Source organism: Dermatophagoides farinae, chromosome 4 (assembly GCF_024713945.1).
Source record: "Dermatophagoides farinae isolate YC_2012a chromosome 4, ASM2471394v1, whole genome shotgun sequence".
In the NCBI taxonomy this organism is placed as follows: domain Eukaryota; kingdom Metazoa; phylum Arthropoda; class Arachnida; order Sarcoptiformes; family Pyroglyphidae; genus Dermatophagoides; species Dermatophagoides farinae.
In genome coordinates, this window is record NC_134680.1 from 3446432 (window position 1) to 3469180 (window position 22749).

The 22749-nt window shown below is 28.1% G+C and overlaps 11 protein-coding genes across 13 annotated transcripts; 9 read left to right on the forward strand and 2 right to left on the reverse strand.

Annotated features, from left to right (window-relative positions):
• Window positions 1-333: 333 nt before the first annotated feature.
• Window positions 334-3010, forward strand: LOC124490037 (ninjurin-2). 3 transcript variants are annotated; one of them, XM_075730050.1, is made up of 4 exons: window positions 637-711; window positions 1188-1347; window positions 2252-2471; window positions 2536-3010. In XM_075730050.1, exons 2-4 carry the CDS (start codon window positions 1288-1290, stop codon window positions 2919-2921), a joined length of 666 nt encoding a protein of 221 aa, XP_075586165.1. In that variant the 5' UTR covers window positions 637-711; window positions 1188-1287; the 3' UTR covers window positions 2922-3010. The 3 variants fall into 3 exon arrangements, with proteins under 3 accessions (XP_046908461.2, XP_075586165.1, XP_046908462.2); XM_047052505.2 differs by lacking the exon at window positions 1188-1347 and having other exon boundaries at window positions 334-711; XM_047052506.2 differs by lacking the exon at window positions 637-711 and having other exon boundaries at window positions 988-1347.
• A 3-nt stretch (window positions 3011-3013) lies between these two features.
• On the reverse strand, window positions 3014-4608 carry ppan (Brix domain-containing protein peter pan). The gene is made up of 3 exons (XM_047052479.2): window positions 4480-4608; window positions 3643-4427; window positions 3014-3578 (listed from the first exon to the last, which is right to left on the reverse strand). Exons 1-3 carry the CDS (start codon window positions 4501-4503, stop codon window positions 3152-3154), a joined length of 1236 nt encoding a protein of 411 aa, XP_046908435.2. The 5' UTR covers window positions 4504-4608; the 3' UTR covers window positions 3014-3151.
• Window positions 4609-4724: 116 nt separating this feature from the next.
• On the forward strand, window positions 4725-5816 carry LOC124490030 (tRNA methyltransferase 10 homolog A). The gene has a single exon (XM_047052496.2). The coding sequence runs from the start codon at window positions 4725-4727 to the stop codon at window positions 5673-5675; it is 951 nt and encodes a 316-aa protein (XP_046908452.1). The 3' UTR covers window positions 5676-5816.
• Window positions 5817-5833: 17 nt separating this feature from the next.
• Window positions 5834-7569, forward strand: LOC124489986 (uncharacterized). The gene is made up of 4 exons (XM_047052440.2): window positions 5834-5961; window positions 6036-6224; window positions 6292-7130; window positions 7215-7569. Exons 1-4 carry the CDS (start codon window positions 5911-5913, stop codon window positions 7492-7494), a joined length of 1359 nt encoding a protein of 452 aa, XP_046908396.2. The 5' UTR covers window positions 5834-5910; the 3' UTR covers window positions 7495-7569.
• LOC124489957 (tetratricopeptide repeat protein 39A) lies at window positions 7523-11835 on the reverse strand. Its single transcript, XM_047052395.2, has 10 exons — window positions 10502-11835; window positions 10308-10440; window positions 10090-10222; window positions 9468-9810; window positions 9230-9387; window positions 8878-9165; window positions 8553-8667; window positions 8350-8461; window positions 8143-8245; window positions 7523-8030 (listed from the first exon to the last, which is right to left on the reverse strand). Exons 1-10 carry the CDS (start codon window positions 10721-10723, stop codon window positions 7661-7663), a joined length of 1977 nt encoding a protein of 658 aa, XP_046908351.2. The 5' UTR covers window positions 10724-11835; the 3' UTR covers window positions 7523-7660.
• On the forward strand, window positions 11633-15270 carry LOC124490027 (glutamate receptor ionotropic, delta-2). Its single transcript, XM_075730051.1, has 4 exons — window positions 11633-11901; window positions 13731-14030; window positions 14105-14287; window positions 14364-15270. The coding sequence occupies exons 2-4, from the start codon at window positions 13878-13880 to the stop codon at window positions 14997-14999; spliced, it is 972 nt and encodes a 323-aa protein (XP_075586166.1). The 5' UTR covers window positions 11633-11901; window positions 13731-13877; the 3' UTR covers window positions 15000-15270.
• Window positions 15271-15458: 188 nt separating this feature from the next.
• On the forward strand, window positions 15459-16606 carry LOC124490046 (uncharacterized). Its single transcript, XM_047052516.2, has 2 exons — window positions 15459-15726; window positions 15783-16606. The coding sequence occupies exons 1-2, from the start codon at window positions 15672-15674 to the stop codon at window positions 16448-16450; spliced, it is 723 nt and encodes a 240-aa protein (XP_046908472.2). The 5' UTR covers window positions 15459-15671; the 3' UTR covers window positions 16451-16606.
• Window positions 16607-16783: 177 nt separating this feature from the next.
• On the forward strand, window positions 16784-17417 carry LOC142597447 (uncharacterized). The gene is made up of 2 exons (XM_075730052.1): window positions 16784-16977; window positions 17047-17417. The coding sequence occupies exons 1-2, from the start codon at window positions 16923-16925 to the stop codon at window positions 17322-17324; spliced, it is 333 nt and encodes a 110-aa protein (XP_075586167.1). The 5' UTR covers window positions 16784-16922; the 3' UTR covers window positions 17325-17417.
• A 351-nt stretch (window positions 17418-17768) lies between these two features.
• On the forward strand, window positions 17769-18696 carry LOC142597448 (uncharacterized). The gene is made up of 2 exons (XM_075730053.1): window positions 17769-17924; window positions 18001-18696. Exons 1-2 carry the CDS (start codon window positions 17870-17872, stop codon window positions 18273-18275), a joined length of 330 nt encoding a protein of 109 aa, XP_075586168.1. The 5' UTR covers window positions 17769-17869; the 3' UTR covers window positions 18276-18696.
• Window positions 18697-18828: 132 nt separating this feature from the next.
• Window positions 18829-19511, forward strand: LOC124490081 (uncharacterized). The gene is made up of 2 exons (XM_047052553.2): window positions 18829-18985; window positions 19055-19511. Exons 1-2 carry the CDS (start codon window positions 18931-18933, stop codon window positions 19333-19335), a joined length of 336 nt encoding a protein of 111 aa, XP_046908509.2. The 5' UTR covers window positions 18829-18930; the 3' UTR covers window positions 19336-19511.
• Window positions 19512-19712: 201 nt separating this feature from the next.
• Window positions 19713-20944, forward strand: LOC124490032 (uncharacterized). The gene is made up of 2 exons (XM_047052499.2): window positions 19713-19913; window positions 19976-20944. Exons 1-2 carry the CDS (start codon window positions 19865-19867, stop codon window positions 20833-20835), a joined length of 909 nt encoding a protein of 302 aa, XP_046908455.2. The 5' UTR covers window positions 19713-19864; the 3' UTR covers window positions 20836-20944.
• Window positions 20945-22749: the final 1805 nt, after the last annotated feature.

Consider the following 22749-nt stretch of genomic DNA (forward strand, 5'->3'; position numbering starts at 1 on the left):
TCGATCGTTTTGGGTGTTTGTCTTTTATTATTCATCATTATTATTCTACGAAGATTAATTTGTTGACAACAACAAGAAAAAATAATGTTTTGAATGTACAATTTTTTTCATATTTGTACATGGACATGGAAATTGAAAAAACCCAAAAATCTCATCAACTTGATGGAGATTTGAAGTCGTTGTTGGATTTCATTCACGAAATTAGAATTGATTCGAATTCGAATCGATCATATTCATCGTACGGCTGATCATAGCTATAAATGGTAAACAAAAAAAAAAAAAAAAAAAAGAAAAGAAAAGATATATTAGATTGAGAAAAAAACCACTTTCATAATGATGATAATGATGATGACATCGAAACATTTGCAGCCAATATCGTCATTGCCAAAACCATCATCATCAACACCTGTTTCTATACCACATGTATTTGTGACAAATCGTCATCATACACATCCTCCTACAACATCATTTTTAACGCTACAGCCATCATCATTATTGGCCATCAATGATGGTAATGATAATGTTTTTTCATCATCATCATTATTATCTGTACCAAAATTCATATCACAACCACCACCACAACCATCGACAACAACAACCACGTCCGTAACAACATCTATGAATTTACCAAATGATGATAATAATCATCATAATAATCAAAATAAGACTTATGCCGTTACGATAACTGAAAATTATCGAAAAGCTCCACTTGTAAGTACATATATTGTATTCAAAAAAAAAAAAAAAAAAAAAAAATCAATCAATCGATCAAACAATCAACAAAAAAACATCTGTGTGTCAAATATTTTCACAATTTATTTATTTACAATTTGTTCTTGTCATGTTCAATTTAAGACAATTTATAATAGAATTCGACACATGATGATCAAATTTAAAGGAATGATGATTTTCTATTGTCAAAATTTTCCTTATTTTCATTTCATTGTTTTTTTTCTCATACAATTCAAAACTTTTTTAAATGGGGAGTGTGTGTGTGTGTGCCATACTCTACATTTCTCACAAATGATAATGATGATGGTCACGTGTTATAACAGAAAGAAGAATGAATGAAAAAAAAATCATAATTACTTTTAATGAATGTTAATAACTTGTTGTTTGTAACAACCATCATCATCTTGTATCTTGAAATTTTTTTTTTGATTATTTTCGTTCCGAATACGATTCAGACTTTAATCAACAACAACAACATTCAATTCAACAAATAATAGAATCATTTGAACCATAGAGTAATTTTGATTTTTGTTGAAATTTGGTTTTCGGTATACAATGGTAAGATCGAATAATGTAAAACATTGGCTACACGATTTATTTATTACATCTTCAATGGTAATTATTATTTATTTATTTATTTAAACAAAACAAAATCAAATTCTTTTAGATCTTCTTCTCTTCTTCGATATATATTTGTTCGATCAAAGTTTTTTTTTGTTTTGTGTGTGTGTTTCTTCTTTTTCTCTTCAATCATTATCATTATTAGAACAAAAACAACAACAAGAAGAAGAAAACACGATCAATAAATAATAACAACAACATCATCGTCTATAGCGATTGTTGATTATCTATGGATAGTTAAAAATTATTTTAAAAAAATTTTTTCTCATACAGCTAGAGTTAAAATTTCGCGAATGATACGCAAATTACAACAACAACAACTTTAATAATTTGCACATCTGCCATGTTGTTTCTCTTTTAATATATTGTTCATCATCATAATGATAATGATGATGATTTAGATTTTGTATTTTTTTTTCAAAAAAAAAAAACTTTCGGTAAATGGATGAATGTACAGGTCATCATCATCATCGAAAACCGATTGTTACAAACATTGCACAACATATACATTTTGATTGTATTATTTTGATGGATTTTGATTTTATTGAAAATTTATTTATTTTATTGTAAAAAATATTTATTGATTTTTTTTCCATTTGGATTGATGAAATCATATCGTCGTTTAATCGGTTACCATCGTCGTAATAGTGACCGTTATAATTCAATAACAAATAATCCATCAACATCATCATCAATAATAATGCCATTCGAACGTGTTCGATTTACAAAACCACCGATGGCCAATTTACGTGCCATTAGTAATCCAAATATAAATGCCAACAACAACAATAATAATTATATTCCTTATGTCTCTATTTTATTTATTCATTTGAATAATAATGTTTGATAAAATTAATCATTTTGTTTTGTTTTATATTTTGTTTATACAATCAAACAGGCTGATGAAGAAACGGCAAGCGATCTAAATGGAAATGGAAATAATGGTAGTGGTGGTGGTGTTATCGATATAATCGATTTGAAACAATCATCATCATCACATCAATCGAATCATAATCGTACACCTATTATGGATATGAATATGTATGCAACACGTAAAACAATTGCACAAGGTATTATGGATCTTGGTCTTATGTGTGCTAATGCTTCACAATTAAAATGTAAGATGATCGATAATTACTAATATGAAATAAAAATTGATTTCCTATTCAAATTTTTTTTCAGATGTCCTAATCAATGCTAATCATCATCGATATTTTCAAGTGACCGTTTCATTAATTGTCATATCAATATTGATGCAAATCATTGTTGGCATCATGTTCATTGCATTAGGACGTTTGAATATTAATTATGGCCATGATCGTCGTCGTGCTGATATGATGAATAATGCAAGCGTTATTGTTATATTTTTGGTTACAGTCATCAATGTTTTAATCACCGCTTTTGGTCCAAGTGAAACAATTCAATCATCATCGTCATCATTATTGTCATCACCATCGACGGCCATATATCATCATGGATCGATTTTGAATTCTGATCATCAATCACCATCGGCACTGAAACTTACCTCATGGACTAATCTATATCCTGATAGTAAAAGCAATGATTGAATTATTCCTGTTTTTCTCTATCAATCCATCCATATACAATTGAACGTTCCATTTTTCCAATTCATAGATAAGAATTTTAGAAATTTAAATTATGAAAATTAGAAAACAAAAACACAAATTTTTTATTTTCAAAAAGCATTTTTTCTGTTTTGATAAATGATTTATACAAAAATGTTGAATTTGAATTTAGATTTGAAATTAGAAAATAAAAAAAAAATTGATTTCGATTTTCAATCATCATCGTCATCATCATCATTGAACATGTTCATTTCATCGTCGGAAATTTGATAATCACTGCATTCATCATCATCATTATTGATTGTAGTTGATTCGAATTTAGTTCGTTTTGTTTTTGACGATGATGGTCGATCATCATCATCATCGTCATCATCATCACATTCATTCGATTGTTCTTCATCAATTTTTATTCGCTTTTTACTTGTAGCCATTTTTTCTTGTTGTTTTTGGCGAACATTTTCTTCTTGTTGTCGTTTTCGTGATAATCTAAGAAAATTTCGTCGCTCAATTCGTTTCTTTTGTTCGACAATCTCTTCGTTTGTTTTTTGTACATATGAATGATAAAGTATTTCACCAGACATGATACCATTTTCTACTTTCACCAATTCCATTGTAATACGTGGTCCGATTTCATATAATCTAAATGGATGAATGAAAACAATGAATTTCGATGAATTGTTTACACATACATAATCATACTTACTTGATAGAACTTTTTTCATTCACCAAATTTCCCGATTTATTACCAACTTTTTGTGGTAATGTTACCTGTCCGATTTTTGTTTGCTCTTCATCATCTTCGTATTCCGAATCTGGATCTAAATGTTCCATTGCTTCTTCAACTGAATGAAATTGACCAAGATCCGGAATCTTTTTGCCTGTAACCAATTTTCGTACCATTTTCGATAGGCCAACAGGTTTCACTTTGATTGCATAATGTCGTAATTCAATTTGGTTGGTTTCCGAATCCAATGATAGTAGTAAACAGCGATGAATTTTTGACAATTGAACAGTTTGAATATCAATCGTTGGAAACATATTACGCCACATTGATGTTTGTAGCTGAATCCTCTTGTCTTCAGATTCCGAACCGAAACCATTCAATACTAAAAGTGGTGCATTCTGAAATAATTTTGTGTTTATTTGCGGTCGACGTTGTACGGCCACAACATCATGTGCTAATGTACAATTCAGAATTTTATACGTAACAGTCGGACCACGTGGAACACGACATAAACGCATATAAGGTGCAATGGAAGATTCGGTAAAAATGATCATATGACTAACGTTTAAATAACTTGAAATCGAAACGAAATCTTTGATTGTATTCTTTTTTCTAACTTTAAGTTTAGAAGCCGTAAAAGGTTCCATAATTTGTCGTACATTTCGAAGTAATTGATCAATTGGTTTGCTTATACTACCACGATGAATAACGAACGAATGTGGTGCTTTGACCAGTTCTTTTGGCTCCTCTTTGGATCCTTTAGACTATAGAATAAAAAAATTTAAATATTGGATTAAACTACAATTCGATACAAACCCTTTTCTTTCTACGACGAGCCATTTTTCATCAAAAAAAAGACAAAATAATTATGAAACCGAAACACGATGATCTCGAGTGTTTACATTCAAATTCACGCGTGTTATCCTCAAAATTCGGATCCTATTCATAAAACACGTGACCACTTCGTTGTTTTTTCACGTGTTATCCAAATTGCAATTTGGCCAATTTTGCTATTTTTCTCAACAATTATAATTTTTTAACGAAATTTTCATCCATTCCCTATGGAATCTAATGATGCTGTTGTTTGTACCGAAGACAAATCCATTTCAAGTTCAGACATTCAGAATAATGAAACTGATTTGAATAAAAGTTCATCAAATTCATCGACTAATGGTGATGATGGCCAATCTGAATCAAATTCAAAGTTATCAAAACGAAAACAAAGACGGTTAAAACGTGAACAAAAATGGGCGGAAACTCGTGCAGAACGTCGACGTGAAGAGAAAAAAAGACGCCGTGAACGTCGGCAGCAAGATAAACTTAATGGAACGCTCGTCAAAAAACCGCGATTACAAACAGTTTCAATGTCTAATTCTACTTGTAAAACAATCATTGTTATCGATTGTGATTATGAAAAGTTTATGAATGAAAATGAATTAAGAAAACTTTGTAAACAGCTAATGTATTGTTATGCGATTAATCGTCGAAGTTCGGTACCGGCTCAATTATGGATTACATCCGTACGTGGTAAACTATATGAACTAATGGAACGTTTTCATCATAGCTATCATAATTGGGATTGTAATGTAACCGATAAACATTGGACAGAAGTTTTATTTCCAAACAATAATGATTATAAATCAAATCCAAAAGTAATCTATCTAACAGGTGATGCAAAAGAAACTATACCAGATTGTCGCCAGATAAAAGATTCAAATGATTATATATTTATCATCGGTGGTTTAATCGATCATAATCGTCATAAATGTCTATGTTTAAAACGTGCACATGAAGAATTTCAAATGAATTATGGTCAATTACCGATTGATGGACATATACAAATGAATCAGCGACGAATTCTATCCATACCACATGTTTATGAAATTATGCTATTGGCATCGAACGGTATGATCGATCAATTTTCATGGACTGAAATATTTCAGAAAGTGATACCTATTCGAAAATTACAGTCGAAAGATATAATCAATAATAATAATAATGATGATGAGTAAAAAATGAATGTGAATAATTTATTCTATTATTTGTTTATTTATTTCATATTCAAAATATATTTCAAATATTATATATCCCAATTATATTTGTATTATCGATTTTTTCTAATATATGAATAATAATCTATTATCAAATTTTAATTACGGAAGAAATTTCTCTTGATAATATAAAATGTCAACGGCAAAAAAAATGTCAAACTTTCAATGACAAAAACGACAATTCCAACATTTAATAATGTTACCATCAAGTTTAACTGGAGAAAATTTTACCATTGGTTTTCGTAATGTAAGTGATGTAAGAATTCTTGATGAAAAAAAAAATAATTTAATTTAACGAAAACATTATTATTATTGAAAAAGGATCTTCCATTCAATTGGATAACATGGAATTCGGCCAAAAAATCCTATCAAATTCAACGTGGAATCGAAAGTCGATTGATACAAGATTTAGCAGATTATTTTAATTTCACATATCATTTGATTAATATAAGAGTTTTTAATCCTAAAAATGTATCACACGAATCGGTTGTATCCAGAGTTCAGAATAAAGTATCGAAATTCAATGAAAATCTGTTTCATTTTGATTCTGACAATTTTTTTCTTCTCAATCAAATAGGAAATTGATATTGGTCTCGGTGGAATTGCAATGACAAATAAACGTAAGCAATATGTCGATTATCTTTATCCACATGTTCTGAGTCAATATACATACATGATGGCTAGAAATAAAGCTCATTTTAATTATGAAAATATTATCCGGCCATTCGATACGGATGTGTGGTTATCATTATTAATTGTATTCATCGTACTGGGCATTCTTGATTTAATTACACGTATGATTCAAACATCAAATAATTTGAATAAACCAACAAATCTTTTATGGATCAGTTTTAATCTACTTCTTCGTCAACCATATCGTCATCTTGGATCGATACCATTATCCAGTAAAATGTTTATCATTATGTGGGCATTGTGTATTTCAATTATTATCAGTTTTTATTGTTGTTTCCTTCTGTCCACATTAACCACACAAACATCAATGAAATTACAAAATATTTATGAAATGACAGCGGCAATAAGTGCCGGTAAAGTATTGCCAATTGGTGCAAATGTAAGCGTTGCACAGCATGCATTTTTTTCATCATCATCATCGAATATAATGGAATTTCAAGCAATAAGAGATAATTTTCAATCAACAAAAACAAGAAAAATGGCTATAGAATTATTGATGAATCAGATAAAAAATTCGAATAAAAAACATTCATTTCTTGAAAAAAATAATGAGAAAAAAATTGCTGTGCTTGCTTCAAGAGATTTTCTTCATTTTGATCAATTAATTAATGGTCCAGAATTACTTTATATACCACCGCGTAAGCCTGATTCATCATATTTTACATTCATGATTTCGATACCGGTACGAACATCGTTTCCATATAAAGAACATTTTAATCGAATGTAAGTAGTAGTATTTTGTTAATGCATGTAAGGATGTATAATATTTTATTTAAAATTGTCTAATCTAATCTAATGATCTAATAGAATTGGAATCCTACAAGATGCCGGTATATTGAATCATTATCGTTCGGATATTGAAACAGATGAACATTGGAAACAAATGGGTATTAGTATTAGTAAAGCAAGAATAATAAATAATCAAGATTCAGAACGGAAAAATAATAAATATGATGATATTGTAATATTTGATTTTAAACTTGAACATTTGGAAAATATTTTCCGTCTCTATTTTCTTTGTAATATTCTGGCCATCTTTGTTTGTATAATTGAAATTGAATTTTTCATGCAAACATCTAGAATCTAGATTCTAGATGAATAAATTTTAAAAAATGTATGAAAATATTTTTTTTTTATTCCCAGTAACAATAATAGAGAAAAAAACTATTTATATTATATTGTGATGATTATTACCGGTTGTTCGGAAATTCTTTCGAAGTTATTTAAATTGACAATATAAAGTAATATTAAATTCACACTGAATTTCCATTAACAGCAATTTCTGCCTGTATCTGTGAATGCCCATTATTTATATCATCAGTAACATTATTACAATGATGATGATGATCACCATTTCCATTGGCTATTGGAATATTGTCATTGCCATTTGTTAATGTTGTTGTTATTGATGATTCATTATCACGTAAACGTCTCATCATACGTAATGCTTTTCCTACACGAAATTGTACAAATAATTCCATTGGATCTTCTTTTTTGATCCATTGTCGTGCATCCAATAGCTTTTGTTGACAATCATCAAACAATTCTTGTCCCATCAATACGATGCCCAATTCTAGACAAGCGAATGAATACAAATGTCGATCATGTTTAATGATTTTTTTACTGTGAAAAAAATTTCCGTTTTTTTTGTGTCAATGATCAATCAATGAATGAAAGAAAAAAGAAAAACATCATCAATTTATATGGAAAAAATGCATGATAATTTTTTACTTACTTTTTTACCACTTCAAGTAAACAAGTTTTAGCCTCATCCAAACGATCCAATTGCCTAAAACATGCACCTTTGATTAACATGAGTAGGAAATAGCTTTCATCACCTAAATAGTATTTTGAGAGAAAGTTTTTTTTTGTTTAATCGGATCATTATTATTTGGAATCATTAAATGATGATGATGATGATGATGTGATCGATAACACTTACTTAAATCGGATGAAAATTTTTTCAAATATTTATCTACATGATTAATAATAGGTAATAGATATTGTTCTTGGCCATAGATGAATATCATATGATTCCATGTGATAAACAGTTCCTTTTTTTATTTTTATGAGAATTTTCAAAGAGAAAAAAACATTAAAATCGGACAGAAAAAAAAATTTAGAATAGTCAAAAACATCACTTACATATGTTGGACATGTTAGTCGACCTTCCTGTTGATATTTAATGAATTTTTCACAAGAAAATTTTTCCATCGGCAATCGTCGGCCAGCATAACGTTTTACTTTTTCAGGTACTTGACTATTATTATTATTATTTCAATAGAGAGACAACGAGTGAAAAAATTATCCATTTTTTAATCAATCAAGATCCCGAGTACCAAAGAAAGAAAGAGAAAAAAACAAATTTAGCCCGGAAATGAATGTCGTTAAATAATCGGCCGCCGTAAAAGGAACATACAAAAAAAGAAATGACCAAAAAAAAACGGAAAAAACATGAAAAACAACTCACGTCAACAGTTCGTGTATTTTATCTCGTTGCTGTTGGATCGTTTCATCATTTGTCGATGAATGTTGTTGTTGTTGTTGTTGAACTTGTTTTTGTTTACGTTTTCCTTTGCCATTATTATTACGTTGCCGTTGTAATGGCTTTGATGGTGGTTGATCATCCAATAATTTTGTTTCCAAATACATGATACGAAAACTTGCCTCCAAGTAGCACAAGGTTGATTGTGACCATACACATATATTACGTAAATCATGACAACATTGTATGGCTTTTTTCCAATCACCTTTAAGACTATTTTGTTTCAAGATAAACCGAAAAGGATTAAATTGAATTGTGTAAAAATAAAAATACTAACGCATAACACCACATCAATTCCCAATGATATAATGTTGTTAATTGTTTAATATCGATACAATTTTTTAGCCGTACACAAGCTTCAAAATCTGTGATTGCTTGTTCAAGATTATTTTCAATTAGTGATATTTTTCCCTTAAATAATGAATACCATATTGACTATGGATATGAAAATAGAAAAAAAAATACATTCATTTAAAAACAAAATAATTTTACAATTTAAATTACCACAAACATACCAATGAATTTGTTTTCAATCCATGTTGAATATAATTAATTGTATTCACCGTGCTTGTAGAACGTACATTCCACATTTGATCCAGATAACATTCATAAAATGAAACCAACATTTGTGCAACAAATGATCTTATATCATTAGCATCACTAGCTTCTCGTAATAATGCTAAACCTTCATATTTAGATCCTTTAAAACCGACCATCGATAATATAGACATTAAACGTTCTGGTACCATTGAAAACATTAGATTATAGATGCCAAGACCAAGTTTGACACCAGTAGTAAATGTACTTGCCGATGTTTCACTTGACCATTCTTTTGTATCCAATATTTTTGCAAATGATCTTCAAGATGATGAAAAAAAAACATGAATAAACAGTTTGTTAAAATGAATGATTCATCCAAATGAAACGATATAAGAAAAGATGATTATCCATGATCCATGATCCATGATTATAATGATGATGTATAGAAAGAAAGAGAGAGAGAAAAAAAAAGGAAATTCAAGTAAAATAACGAAAAAAAAGGTCAGTGACTTTTATTATTTTCCATTCATTTTCATTCATAAACTGCTTTCTTCAAGGTATATTTCAAAAACAAAACAAAACAAAAAAAAAACTTACTTAAACATCATATAAACTGATCGTAAACGATATGATACTTTCATTAGAACAAATATACTTTGATCAACACAAAATTCCATCAATGTTGCAAAAACAGTTTGTTCGGCACGAATCAATTCAGCATGTAATTCCTCTATATACAATGTGTGGAAGAAAAGGATTTTTTTAATTCAATAAAATTTGAATAAATAAATAAATCAAAAATTATCATCATTTACCATCATTAAATTGATTATAATCATGATCGAAAAACATTTTTACAAAAAAATTATCACGTAATGTAAGTGAACGTATCTCTTCACAAAATTTTATCGTTTTTTGTGATGCTTCTTCCGCTTTTTTCACTTCTGGCTATATATTTTAATTGAATTTGTGGAATTATAATTTTCACAAAATAAAAAATCACACATACCAATTCTAATGACATATAAACCTTGAAGAATAATAACATTGAATGACAATGTGAATGATACAATGATTGATCGGATAATTGTGATGATAATTCTACAGCATCCATATAACGATTATCGACCAATAATTCGACACATTTTTTACTTTTCATTATACTTTCATCTAATGGCATTAAATGCCGGATTGGTGGTTCATTTTCTTTCTGTTGTTGTTGTTGTTCCATTTTTGTTTATTGATCTCAATGATGATCGATCGATTGATTGAATTTAATTAAAAATGACAATTAATGAAATTTTTTTTTTATGTAAAAAAACAAATGAGATTCAATTGAACAAAATTTCAATAATAAATCAATTTAATTTGAAACAAAAAATAAAATCCATATGATTACTGGAAATCATCATTTAAATTTATTTATCAATCAATTCAAAATAAAATTGGCAATGAAATTGAACACACAACTAAATTTTTTTTTGTTTGTTCATTTGTCGCTAATCGATGACGATGATTGATAACAATAAATGACAATGTCTGAACAATGAGAGCATTTATAAATGAGCAACAACGACAAATCAAAATTGATATTAAAAAATTGATGATTGATCACGATATTTGAAATGTAAATTATTGTGGAATTGATTTAAAAGGAAATGTTTCAAAAAAAAAAAAAATAAAAAAATAGAGATGCACAAAACTTTGATAATTTCATCTGACGAAAAAAAGAAAAATCTTGTGATTCAATAGATGAGCAATAATTGAAATGAGAAAAAAACAATTCAAAAATTGATGAAAAAATCGAGGAAAAATAATGTTACCATTTCTGTCCATCCACAAATTGATTTTTTTTTTATTATTTTCCTCATTTAAATGATCGATTTTTTCGATGTTATTGTTGGTGTTGGTATATGCAATTTGATCAATAATAAATGGAAAATTTATTCATGAAAAAATGGAAGGAAAAAATAAACAAATTTTTTTTTTTCTGTAACCAAAACTACCACAAAACACATTCAATAAGACTGTCAAATGTTTTGTCGAATTTTTTGTTTTTGGTTGCACACACACACACACACTCACAAGGAAAAGACCATTACTTGCATGAAATTACATTCAAATGTGGCACAATAATAATAATAATAATAATACGGTAATTGACAACAAATGAAAACGGTGGCGGGAAAATGAATAACGATGAATAAAAAACGAAAATTGACCGGATGCACACACATTCGAAAACATGAAATAAAAAAAAAATTAGAAGTATAACATGAACAAAATGAACAAGAACAATAAAACGTGTCTGTCACAACTTTCGAACAACGATTGGACGATAATAAGTGAGATATATAGAGAAAAAATTGGGAAATTGAGAAAAAAACATAAAGTGAAGTGAAATAAAAGGTAAATGTTTTCACTTTTTTTTCTACTTTTTCTCGGATGAATATCTCTATCTTTTTGTCTGTACATGTGTGTGTTTGTATCTTGGATCGATTCAATGTATGTGTGTGTGTTGAATTTGAAGCAAGATTTTTTGTTTTGTTTTCACTTCCATTTCTCTTTTTTTTTTGATTTCAAAACTTGTTATCATTACCATGATACATCAGAAAAGATATTGATGATATTTGTACTAAAGAGGACATAGAAAAACTTTCCGTTTTGCCTTTTCCTTTTTTTTCTGACCACAACTATCATTATTATCATCATCATCATCGATAATCATTCATTAGCATCGTCATCATTAACAAAAGAGAAAAAAAACGAATTGGAATCAACGAACTCATTTTATATAAATAAAACTTGGATGCATCGATAGCTTCGATGATGTTCAAAAAAAAAAAAAAAAAATTAAAAACATTCGATTTCGTTGATGTTTGTTGACTGGTTTCTGATTTCCAGTTCATAGACCATGTATATAATATAGATGCAATGTATACATATGTATGATAAGGTTGATAACATGAAAATTATTCATCAATAGATTAGCAATATAAGAAAAAGAATCAATGTTGGATTAACTGTGTGTGTGTGTGTGTGGTGTGCGTCCGGTTGTTTATAAATATTAAATTTGAATCGTGATTTGAATCGAAACCCGAGGAAATTTCAATACAAGAAAAGAAAATCAATCAATAATCAGCAAAAATATTTTGGCTGAAATTAAAAAAAAATTTTCTTTCATTAACAGAAACAAAAAATTTGCTAAAATTTTGACAACACAATTTTTTTTTGAAATCTAAATAAAATGATGATGATGATAAAATCATTTTATCATTATCGGAATATCAACAAATATTTTCGAACATTCATCATCATCATCATTATATATACAAATTTTAATGCACCAATCTGACTTTGACACAATTATTTTGTTGCTGTTTTTGTTGTTTTGTTTTGTTTTCAACAGACTTTATTTATTATCTCTTTTTTTTCATTTATTTTTTCAATAATATTAAATTCAATGACTTTTTTTTGTCTAATCAAAATCAAAAGCATATATCTAATCGTGATTCACGAATGTTTTAAATAAATTATTATAATATGAATGTTTGAATTGAAAATTTTCAAATATTTTACAATTTTAGCGCCATCTTGTTTCGATCAAATAAATTACACTAAAGTTTATCAAAAATTGATTGATAATGGATTGATTTAGATTTGAATGTTTTTTTTTCTCTCTCTCTATCAAATGAATCACTGATGATGATGAAAAGAAACGTAAAGAAAATCAACGCGATTCATACAATCCGTCAATGTTATTTTGAAAAATCAAAATCAAATAATGATTAGCTTATTCAAATTTTATTATCAATTTTTTTTCTTGTTTTGTTTTTTGTTAAGTACGAATAATCAAATGATGCCGTTTCCAAATGATATGGATCCTAGCAAAAAAAAAAAAAAAATAAATTAAAAATAAAAATGATCAACGATCGATCAATATTTTTTTTTTGAAACAAAAAAACTTGTTGTTGTTTGTTCTATCGTTTTTTTTCGGCAAACATTCGATGATAATGGAGACTGATACATATATTCAAATCGAATACCAAAAATCAATTACAAGATATTGGTAAAGCCATTTGGTGTTTATGTGACAAAATTTTATGTTTTTTTTTCTACACTCTGGTTTTTCTATTGCTGAATGACATCCTTTTTGCAATGTGTTGTTCAACATTATCCTAAGCAAATAATACATGTTCAATTTTTCTATCCTCTACTACTACTGGATTTCCGGATAGATTGTCCATTTGTTATTCTTTTTTCAATCATTTTTCCTGAAATTTGTATTGTCTCTACTAAAAAACGGAAGACGAAAAAAGGTTCAATGCTCACCGTTCAATGATTATTTATTCATTATCATCAGGCTGAATTTAATCTTAATAATAATGATTAAATCGATTCAAACGTTTAATTGGCCATTTCTATTGTTAATTATTTTGGCTATACTGTTAATTAATCCATTCTATTTAACATCATCATCATCTTCATCGTCATCATCGCTGGTATCGGCCAGAATTCTTGCCGGTGTGACTATTGAAGTGAGTGAATTGATTATTTATTATTTCGTTTCATTTTTTGATTCGATTATTATTCTTTCATCATATTATAATAGTCAGCACCATTCATTAATGTTGAAAATAATAAATTTACCGGTTTCTGTGTGGATCTAATGAATTTGATCGAAGAATTTACTGGCCTTAATTATAGCCTTTATCTTGTTGCTGATGGTACCTATGGTTTCGGTAATGAACATACAGGAAAAGTATCTGGACTTATTGGTGATGTCTATCTCAAAGTATGTTCTTTTTGTCCATTGACCTAGCATACTCATTAATGTTATCTTGTTTTTTTTTTTTTTTTTGATAATACAGAAAGCTGATTTTGCCATCGCTGATATGACCGTAACAGAAAAACGAAAACAATATGTAAATTTCACTGAACCATTTTTACGTTTCAGTTTTTCAGCCTTAGCACGACGATCATTAGTAAAAAATCTACAAACAATGGATGATCTTGCCATAAAATCTGATCTAGCTATTGGAACATTTATGAATGGCAAAACAATGATTAATATGCAATTAGTACGTGATAAAATACGTAATGTACAATGGTTATATGATCAATTATTACGCAATAAAACGAATCTAGTGACACGATTAGATGAAGCAATGTATAAAATCTATCATGAACGTTATGCATTCATACAGGAAGAACCAAAAAATCTATATCTAGCATCAAAAGATTGTTCATTGAAAATGTTAAATGATCAAAATCTTTATGTACCAGGTGAATATGCCATAGCATTCCGTCATGATTCACCATACATACAAAAATTTAATAATGCAATCAAATTCATCAAATATAAAGGCTATCTAAAAAGATTGATACGAAAACATTTTTACAATGCACAATGTATGAATAGCGCTTATAGCCAACATTGGCAACAACAATATTTTTATCAATTAATCATATCGGTCAGTTTAACATTATATTGGACAATACATTGACGATAAGATTGCAATTACAATCAAACAAATAAAATCATCCATTTTTGATTATTATCATCATCTTTCATCAGTGTTTTGTATCGTCATCTAGAATAATCTAGATTGGATGAAACAACCGCACAATTTTTTTCTCTTTTTCTTTGTCACAAAATTTGATAATCAACGATAATAATTAAATTATACCCAAAAAAAACGAACGAAAAAAACTATTAATCTCATTTTTTTTAATTTTTGAAATATATTGCCACTTTGTTTGTTCATAATAATTTGATTTATAGGTGCTCTGATTACTTGTGATTAATTAATCAATTCTCTCAATTTGCTAAGTGCGGAATCAATAATTATTAATAGAAAAAAAATTATTATTTTTAATCTAATATCATCATTGTCGAAGGTCGAAATGGAAAACTTTTTTTTTTGCAATCGAATATATCGAATAACAAACACGGATTTGATTATTATTGGAGATAACTGATAATTGATGGTGATAATCAGATCACTTGTTGATCACGTTTAAAACAATTATTGTTAATGGATGATATTGATATTGTGTGTGTGTGTGTGTGTGTGTGTGTATAAAAGTTAAATCCAAGAAATCCAATATCCATCGCTGTGTTTTGATTGAAAGTTTTTTCTTACAAACGATAAACGATACAATTTTTTTTTGTAACAATGAAATTCTTAATCTATTCATTGGCATTTGCCGCTATGGCCGGTTTGGTTTTCGGTATGAATTTTTTGATTTATTGATTTCCTCACACTAAATTTGTTTCTTTTTGAAAGGTTCCGAAAACGAAAAAGATCCATATGATGTTGCCGAATCATTGATTAAACATGCTGATGCATTGAAAGAATATGCCGAACAGGAGATACAAAAATATCAGAATAATTCACATTATCATTTGGCCATCATACGTTTGGAACATGAAATTCATCGTGTTGAAGCCATTGCCGATCAACTTCGTAATATGACTAAAATGGAAAATATGACCGAACATTATATGCATCATTTCCATCAAATTGAAATGGAACTATTAATTTTTGAAAATATTATTGAAGAAGAATTATATTATTTAGAACATGGTCACCACCATCATGATCATCATGATCATGATCATCATGATCATGATCATCATCATCATGATCATGATGATTCAGACATTATCGCCGGTGATGATTATAAAGATGCTTTGTTGAAAAAAGCACAACAACTTATCGATGAAGCTGAAGATGCAATAAAAAAATATGGACAAGGTAAAGATATCGATGTTCAGGTGATAAAATCCGAAGTTGTTATAATAAAAAACTTGGTAAAACAAATCAATGAAGCTAATAATCCACAAGCATTGGCCGTATTGGAATCAAATCTAGCTCAACATGAGGAAATTATTCGTAAATGGCTTGATGATATTGAACCACACACTACACATGCCCCAGTTACTATTGCTTGAATTTCTTTTTGTGTGTGAGAAAATGATTTATTCATTTTTGCGAAAAATTATTAATTCCTTTGATAATAATTTCTGCCCCAACAACAATAAGTTTGTTTATCAATTTTGTTTTTTATTGAAAAGAAAACGGAGAAAATAAACTTTGAAACCAATTCACTTTTTTTTTGTCATCGTTTAATTATTTTGTACAATTTCTATTCTATGCACTGGTACTAATAGTAATCATAGAACCTGTAATCGAATCAGATAAATAAAACACTTGAAACATTTTTTGGATACCTTATCATATTTAATTTGTACAAACTCTATTTATCTTTTTGATCAATCAATCAACCAGTTATTGAAAATTGGTCTTACAATTCATCAAATAAAAACCTATTGTGCCCAAGCCATTTGATTATCAATCATTTTTGTTTGATTTCATGATTTACAATCCGAAATTGAAGAAAAATTCACAATAAACTTTTATAAAATGAAATCGTTCATCATTACATTCGTAGTCGTCACATTATTTGGCCTTACAATCGGTAATGTAGAATTGTTGTCGATTCGAAATTTTCATTATTCTTTTATCATTCCATATTATTAAAATATAGCGGCCCATATACCACAATCTGAAGATGATGTCATTGAAGCAGATCAATTAATTAACCGTGCACAAAATCTAATCAAATTAGGTCAGAATGCATTGGCCAATCACGAACATACGGAAAAAAATCATGAAGCTGTTGAAGAAATCGAACAAACTATTAAATATCTTACATTTAGTATTCGTCGATTGAAACATGATCTTTGTCAATTAGAGTTAAAAGTGGAGCAGAATTTGATCAATAATTTTGAGAAACAGTTACATGAATCAATTAAAAAATTATGAACAGAATTATCATCAGAATGTTTGATCATGAGAATTTTCATCGTTGAAAGAATTAAATTCGAAATTCAATAAATAAAGAATTTAAAAAAATTGTGTCTATGATGTTGTGTTGATCGATGCGTTTGCTTGCTTATTTTTATTTTTGCTCATCATTAGAGGCCAAAGAAATGGTGGTCAAAGGTGAAAGAATTCATAATGGTATGGACAATAATCAATTTTGTTTTTTTTTTGTAAAAACCGAAAGTAAACTTTGAAACAGATTCAATTTTTTTATCTTAATTATTTTGTACAATTTTTATTCTCATCGTTCCTAGTAATCATCGAACCTGGGATTAAATGGTAAATAAAACACTTGATACATTCGTGGATACCTTATCATACCTATTGTACCAACTTGATCTCAATCAATCAATCAATCAATTATTGAGAATGAATTATGGAATCAACCAAATAAAAACCGTTGAAATATTTGATCATCAATCATCATCATTTTTATTTGATTTCACAACTTACGATACAAAATTGGAAAAAAAATAAAAACAAAAATGAAATCGTTCATTTTTACATTCTTAGTCGTCGCATTATTTGGCCTTACAATCGGTAATGTAGAATTGTTGTCGATGGAAAATTTTTTCATTCATGATTTCCGTTTTCTTTCTTTCTTTCTATTCCATAGCGGCTCAAATCCCGAAATCTGGAGATGATCTTAGCAAAGATCAATTAATTAATCGTGCCCGAAATCTGATCCATGAAGGTCGCAATGCATTGTCCAATCACAAACATACGGAAAAAAATCATAAAACTGTTGAAGAAATCTATGAAATTATTGGTCAACTTAAAATGGTCATTCATCGATTGGAACATCAATTGAATGAAACGACATTGGAAAGAGAAGAGAATTTCGTGAATAATTTTGAACGACGATTACATGAATTAATTAGAAATTTATAAATATTCATTCAGATGTGTTATGATTAAGATTAAATTTGTGTTTTTTTTTGTTTGAATTTTTTCCGTTTTGTAAAAAATTCATATTTATTGGTATAATGTGACACATGACTCAACGAGAACTAGAGAGAAATACAAATTTTCGTAGAATTATGCAAAACAAAATAAAATTTACTGTTAAAAGTACTGGGTCACGATACACAGTTTTTGGAACGGCTGTTCTAGAAAATTCATCATAAAAGATCAAATATCTTATTTGTGACATTTTTCAGTCATATTCCAAAAGATAATTGTTGAGGACTCATCTCAGGTGTACCTGCTGGTCATGATTTATCGTATAGTACGGACCACAATCAATTTTGTTATTTTTTTTTTGAAAACATAATTAAAAAACAAACAAAAAATAAACTTTGAAACCAATTCAATTTTTTCTTTCGTTATCTTAATTATTTTGTACAATTTTTGTTCTCATCATGAAACCAGTGATTGAATGATAAATCAAAAAAAAAACATTTTGGATACCTTATCAATCGATCGATCGAAATGGATCATTGAATCCACCAATAAAAACCAATGTTTATTGCAGTTATTTGATTATCATTTTGGTTTGATTTGCAATTTACGATCCGAAATTGAAAAAAAACAAAACTTTTAAATAATGAAATCATTCATCTTTACATTCATAGTTGTGGCATTATTTGGCCTTACAATCGGTAATGTAGAATTGTTGTCGATTCGAAGTTTTCATTATTCTTTTATCATTCCATATTATTAAAATATAGCGGCCCATATACCACAATCTGCAGATGATGTCATCGACAAAGATCAATTAATCAATCGTGCACAAAATCTGATCAAATTAGGTCAGAATGCATTGGCCAATCACAAACATACGGATAAAAATCAGAAAGCTGTTGAAGAAATCGAACAAACTATTAAATATCTTACATATAGCATTCGTCGAATGAAAAATCATGATCTTACTCAATTAGCGTTAAGTTGGGAAAAGAATTTGATCAATAATTTTGAGAAACAGTTACATGAATCAATTAAAAAATTATGAACAAAATTATCATCAAAATGTTTGATCATGAGAATATTCATGGTTGAAAGAATTTTGATTTGAAATTCAATAAATAAAGAATTGAAAAAAATTGTATCTATGATGTTGTGTTGATCGGTGCGCTTGTTCTCATATTTTTAATCTAAAATTCGATTTTAATAAAGATTAATCAAGAATGGTGCTTGTCATGATCATTATACTATTATCGTTTGTGATAGCATATTAGCCAATCTAATTTAACAATCGTTATGATTTATAATCAATCAAAATGTTTTAGGTATTGTCAAACAGTTTGAGATATTTTTAGCAACTTTAGGCATAGAAAACTCGAGAAAAAGAAAAAAATGGAAATCCAATTAATTAATTGATTATCAATCAATCAATTGGATTTTCATTCAATTTTTATAGCATAACAAAAGCAATGAATCTTTGCTAAACTATATAAAATACCTTTACAAAAGGCCTATATTGTCATTTATTCATTGTTTTTTTCATCAAATTTTCCAGAAAACTTAATCCTCAATCAAAAATGAAATTGGCCGCATTGTTGGTTATTGCCATGTTTGGCATAACAATTGGTGAGGGATGATTACATTGAAAATATCATCCTGTTTTAAAATAATTTTTTTTTGAATTTCAGCATACACCGTTCCAATCGCAAACGATGGTCGTGATGATTTGGCAAAAAAATATGAAGAATTAATTCAACAAGCACAAGATGCATTGAAAAAACATCCACAAAACGAGAAAAATCGTCATGATTTCCAAAAGATTGAAGAGGAAATTTTCACCATCAGACAATTGATTGAAATGGTCCATTTCCATAAAGATGATAGTAATCTTCAATGGGACAATCTACAATATCAAACACAGAAAAAAAAATTGGAAGAAATGATCAAAAAATTGGAACAAGATGATAATGGCGATGTGACAACTTCTGCGCCGGTTATTATCGTTGGTGAATATGATAAAGATAAAATGATTCAAAGATGTGATGTTGTACTTAAACAAGCACAATCTGTTTGGGGTAAACAAAAGGAAACGCCAGAGAATAAAAAAATCATGGACGAACTATTAAAATGCATCATTGGCTTGACCGAATTGAAAAGTGAAATTCAACTAACACAATCTGAATCAAATTTACAGATGGAAGAATTGTATCTGGAAACATATGAAAAAAAAGTACCAGATTTGATTAAAAAATTAGAACATCCAGAATCATTTATGATCACCGCTGATGACAATGATAATGATGATGATCGTGAAGAAGTAACAAATGAAGCTGTGAAATTAATCAAAGAAGCTAAAAATGTTTTACATCAACATCATAGCCTTTCACAACAGGATTATGAAAAAATTTTTACGGAAATGTCGATTCTTCGTGATCTGGTACAAAAAGCACAAATTTTCAAAAGTAAAGAACAATTTCATAAAATCATGTCCGAAATGCGTGAACATAATAAAGTGATGCGTGAATTGTTGGACAGAATTGAACCATAATTTTTTCTTTATTATAATTCATTTATTGTATTCTTTTTTTTAAATTTTCTTACCAATACTTACATTCCAATTTGATTTAGAAAATAAAATGATTAAAATTTATTGAATATTTCCAATTTCTTTTAATCATATAAATAATGAATAGCAGAAATTTAAAACAAAAAAATTTGGGGCCGAATCCACCCCACTCCATCAACGACGTTATAAAACGTCACTCCACCAACGGAGGGTTAATTAATTTAATTAATTATTTTTTTTAAAGGTCATGTATATTTTTTAAAAACATCATCATTCTGACTATTTGTTAATTCTTCACAAATAACTACCCTTCATCATTATCGATAATTATGGAATGTGTAGAATTCTTGAAAACTTCATATATTTTTTGTACTACAAACACAAACATAAACATAAATTTACCTTTACCTTGATTCTTTTGGATCATTAAATGTTTTATATATTTTTTTCTATTTTCTATCTTCGATCGATATCGTTTGTCATTTTTTCGAAAAAGAATTTAATGAATGTTTATCACTTATACTGAGTATACAACAAACACCATTTTGCTACAATTGTTTCATTCAAAAGAGAGAGAGAGAGATAGATAGATCAAAACAATGCTCAAATTTTATTTACAACGAATATTTGATTCAATAATTTCCATTATCAATGTTGAACAATTTGAAAATTCAAATAATAATGATTTTCCATTGTTTGAGGAATATTTTCATTATCTTTATTCAATCATTATTCATAAGAATAAGGATATTATTCGTAAAATTTATTGGAAAATGTTCATCATAGCTATATGGTCATCACGTTTCCTGTATTTATATATTGTTGGCAATGATCGGTCCTATGAATGGCGTCTAATTCACTTTGATATAATTATTATGGCTAAAATTGATAATATATTCAATGTATATTTTGCCGCTATTGGTTGGATACTAGTATATTTAATTTATGTTTTATATTTTGGTAATCATACAGATGCAACACAATTAATTCATCGTGTATTGATTGATGGTGATCCAAGATTTTTTATACAAGAAAAATCTTTATCAATTACAATACAAAAACAAATGAAAAATATTAATGATAAAAATGTGGATTATTCTATTGAAAATTATAATAATCAAGATCAACGATTAATATATGTACGGCATATACGTTTATGGATACGGATTTATCAACAAATATTTCAAATGATTTATATTATTTCATGTAAGTTGATTGGTTTTCATATTGAATTGTAATTAATGAATAATAATTCCACATTCCAAATATACTATTATTTGAAAGATTTTTTGACTATAATTTATGAAGTACAAAACATCATAATTTTTTTTAATCACGGATATTTTTCTTCCATTTCTGGTATCATCAATATTCTGATTGGATTCATTCATCTAATATTTGTCGTTATTGGTAGTCGAATATTTTTGGATATTACATTTTTTTCAGTGCATTATTCGTCTCGATTACAATGATTTTATCTATAAAATTTAAACAGATTAAAACAAGATGGATGAAAAAAAATTATGAATCGATAAATTTTGATATAAAAGTTATACCAAAAATACGTAATCGTACTATACAGCTACTAATATTAACGGAAAGTGTTGATCGTACATATGCTGTTTTAATGTTTCTAATAATATTAGTAAATGGTCCAATGAATGCATATGTAACAATGATAATTACAATCAAATCAATACCATTCACTGAACAATTATTATTTCTATCAATGTCCATATATCAATGGTCATTCATTTTTCTATTCCATTATACTGCTATACGTTTTGGTCAAAATATACATTATCCATCCAAATATTTTATTAATCATTATTATTCATTAACACAACCGAATAATAATAATCATCATCATGGGAGTAATAGTAAAATGGTAAATAT